The sequence below is a fragment of the Nanorana parkeri genome, unplaced genomic scaffold (assembly GCF_000935625.1).
Source record: "Nanorana parkeri isolate BGI_ZX_2015 unplaced genomic scaffold, ASM93562v1 scaffold236, whole genome shotgun sequence".
Classification (NCBI taxonomy): Eukaryota; Metazoa; Chordata; class Amphibia; order Anura; family Dicroglossidae; genus Nanorana; species Nanorana parkeri.
Genome location: NW_017306504.1, coordinates 1,029,912 through 1,033,528, shown reverse-complemented (window position 1 = coordinate 1,033,528; position 3,617 = coordinate 1,029,912). Strand labels below are relative to the sequence as shown.

General features: G+C 37.4%; 1 protein-coding gene across 1 annotated transcript in view; it reads left to right on the top strand.

Moving 5' to 3' along the window:
* AGBL1 (ATP/GTP binding protein like 1) overlaps positions 1-1,279 on the top strand; it is a 465,946-nt gene extending 464,667 nt beyond the window's left edge. The window contains 1 exon segment of the mRNA XM_018556368.1: positions 961-1,279. Coding sequence (XP_018411870.1) covers positions 961-1,279 — 319 coding nt within the window.
* The last annotated feature ends 2,338 nt before the right edge of the window (positions 1,280-3,617 follow it).

The window sequence follows — 3,617 nt, the reverse complement described above, 5'->3', positions numbered from 1 at the left end:
TATATATATACTCATCATGGGCTGACCCAGTGAATAGAGATGAGGAGATGGAAGGAAGGGGCAGGCAAGCTTTGGTACTGAGGGAGGGCTCATTCACACCATTTCTGCTGAGCTGTGTTTACCTTCATACAAAGGCGCATGTATGGTATGAACAGGCCACAAAAAAAAACAATTGTTTTCTATGTGCCCTGTTCACACCATGCCTGTGTGTTTTTCTTCACACCCCCATGTATGGTGTGAACAGGGCACATATGGAAACTTTTTTAAGTGCCCTGTTCACACCATACATGTACCTTGGTGTGCAAAAACATGCAGATCAACAGACATGATGTGAAAAACCCTGAAGTGTCAGAGTTTTGACTGTCAGAACAGCTTACTAATGTATTAACAATATCTGCAGGGGCTTTGAATCTGCTTCAGGAACCTGCAACATTTTTCGTTTTTTCATTTTTGTTCTAAAGACAGAATCTCTTTCTCTTATGATGCTTCCATACTTTAAGGTCCTCATGCTTCCATGGTTAGAGACACAGCTGCAATAAACTTGAAGATTCATGTCACTGGTCTGTAGAGTGGATCTTGAAGAGAAATGTATGATCAAGAAGTCATGGCTTGAGCCTTGTCATAGCTATAATTTATGAAATCCCTGTATCAACACCCTGGCTATAAAGTTACCTATGAATGATTTCAGCTGCATGTCTCTAGAGTCATATATTGCATATATATTATATACAAATATATTTTCTGTTTAATAGATTGCTAAAAATGGATAAAACAGTCCCATCTATGGAAGACAATAAAAAGTTCCTAGTTTTGGGGACAAGCAGAATATAAATTTTTCTCTACGGTTAAGTAATTACACAGTATAATTGCTTAATCCCTTTCCTGCGCTGGAAATGGATTGGTATCTGAAGTGTTTAATCATGTGCGCGGCACTTATTCTTGTTCTGTTGTCATTTGCAGCAGTGCTGAAACCGACGATGAACCACCATGCGAAGAAGAGATTGATTACAATACGGATAGCTGTTCTGATGAGGAAATCTCTGAGTTGGACACCAATACAGAAGACAGCCTGAAAGAAGAAAAGCATGGTGCAGGAAACAAGCTGAAATTAGAGAATAAAGAAGATGCAATTTCCTCAAATTTCAATTGTTCCACAAGGAAATCTCTCACAATTGCATCCAAACAACATGGCTGCTCACCAGAGGTTGCCTGCCCTCTCAGTGAGCAGAACTGTGATCACTCCAGCAATACACAAATGGGACACCACTATCTTTATTAACATGTACATAGATGTAAACGAGTTCTCTGCTGATATGCAATTTCGGGATCCTGTAGAAAATATACTAACCCTTTTATGTAATACACAAACATTTGCACTACAGTGATACAGTAATCAGGAACATACATATAGTGCCAAAAGGGAGACTTTACTTCCATTGCTGACCTACTTAAAAAAGATGCTTGTTGTCTGATAGTCTCCGGCTTCAACTGTAAACTTCTGTACTTTGAGTCATTGTCCTGGTATAAGCAAGTGGGATTGTTCTGATTACTTAATTATAATGTTGTTCCAGGTCAAAGACTCGGCAAGCACTGAAGCCGGAAACAGACAAGCAATTAGCTTTTTTTTCAGAATGACAGCCTCCTATTGTCACTCAGTACACGATTATTTTAAAGTAAAACAACACGCTTGCCATATACCCCATAACTCATATACTCAGTCTTCACTTCCTTGCCACTCTGTTAAGCACTGGGAGCCAAAGGAAATATCCTGTACCCCTAGGGGTAGAGGGGCATGTGACAGGTAGTCAGTAGTAAAGCAAACTAAACCTTGTGTGGGCAAAACACAAGTTCATTTCAAGTGTCCTTATTTGTACTTTGTACTTAGATGAAATAGCCAGTAGTAGAAATATGATTGGCTATATGGTCGCCACTTTTATATTTCCTCACCCTAGTCTCCAAAAATAAGGTTAGCTGAGTCAATAAACTAGTGCAAAGAGTAAAACTAAAGTGCAGAAACCTGTAGCAATCGATCAGATGTCACCTCAATGGAAGATTAATTCTAGCTTGTTGCTGTGAGTAAGCAGACTTTGCTGCTTGCTTTATTGACAAATATATTGATCGTCTATCCAAAAATACACTTGAACTTTTTCTTTAAGGCTGTACAAAGTGTAGAAGGCTATGATAACCAATATGATTTAATTTTATCTAGTCAGTATGAAATTATTACTTGTTTTTGGTTATAGGTTTCTGCAACATGAACATTACACTTTTTAGTCTTTACTGAATTGGATTTATGTTCTTTTTTGCCCACAGTTTACTACTAAATAGTCAGTACATTTTAATGAGTCAGTACAAAAAGCAATGAGGACACTCACCTTCTATTAATCTGGTTACCTAGTCAACTTTCAAATGATTGAAACCAGGTGAGCAAAAAATTAGTTCTTACTGGCATTTTTACAATTATTAAATAGGCCTAAAGGTCTTTGTACCTCTTGATTATTGTTCTGTTCACTTAGATTTAATAAAGGCAGTGTAGGGGTGCAAATGATGTGCAAAGTAGATGTTAGTTATCAAATTTCAGGTATTTAATATAGATTAGTAAAAGCTCAATTATAATGGGTTTGCTAAGTAAACGTTTACATCACCACAGTACTATATAAAAGGAGATCTGTCCCACCCATTGTTGAAGGCTCCTTTGCTCAAATCTTGGGATAAGTTGTTGTATTGAAGCAACCATGTCTTTTTTGTCATGTTGCTCAGGTTTGCTCTTCTCTGGGACTAGCACCACTTAGGGAGTTGGGTAATGGCAGACTGGATGGGAGCCTTGGCTTTACAAGTCAAGGTTTCTTTTTAAGTAAGCCAACTTTTGTATCCACTATTTCAAAACTGACCGTTAGCTATACATACTCATATGTATAGTTAACGGTATAGCTATAAGGATACATACGTTGGCTATACATAGTTAGAAACATCCCCGTTTTTAATCATATAATTTGCACACTTATTAAGTAGACAGACAAAGGGAATTGCCTTATTATATGTAATGTGTGATTTCAGTTTGTAAACTAAACAAGAAAATGTGGAATTCAAGTTAAAAAAATGCTTGTATAGATAAGGAAGGCTTATTGAACTTCTATAAATTTGTTATTGCCATACATAGCCCCACTGGTGATGCCCCCCTCATTTACTGCCCCAGTGACACTGTGGTCACCAGCACAGAAAGTGAAGGAAATGCATTTAATAGGGACACAATAGTAAAACAAAAAACTCAACTTTTTTATGATAAAATGAAGTCTAAAGCCTCTGTCAGCATTCCACTGCAATCTGTGTCATCACTGGAGATTGCAAACTGTCTCCTGCCCCAATGACATTGTTGTAACCAAGATAGCAAATGAGAGGAAATCTCCTAATTATACAGACAACAATCAAAACAGAAGATTAACCCTGTTTTTGTTGGAGTTGCTTGCAATGTATAGATATTACAACAACTAGACTGCAGCTGACATTTTTAGCTTCAATTAGGACATTAAAACCAGCATCTGACCCGGGGGGAATTGGCAACACCTCAATGTTATACTTTTTCTTTGTTTATTAAAACGAACCCAGGCACGATTATT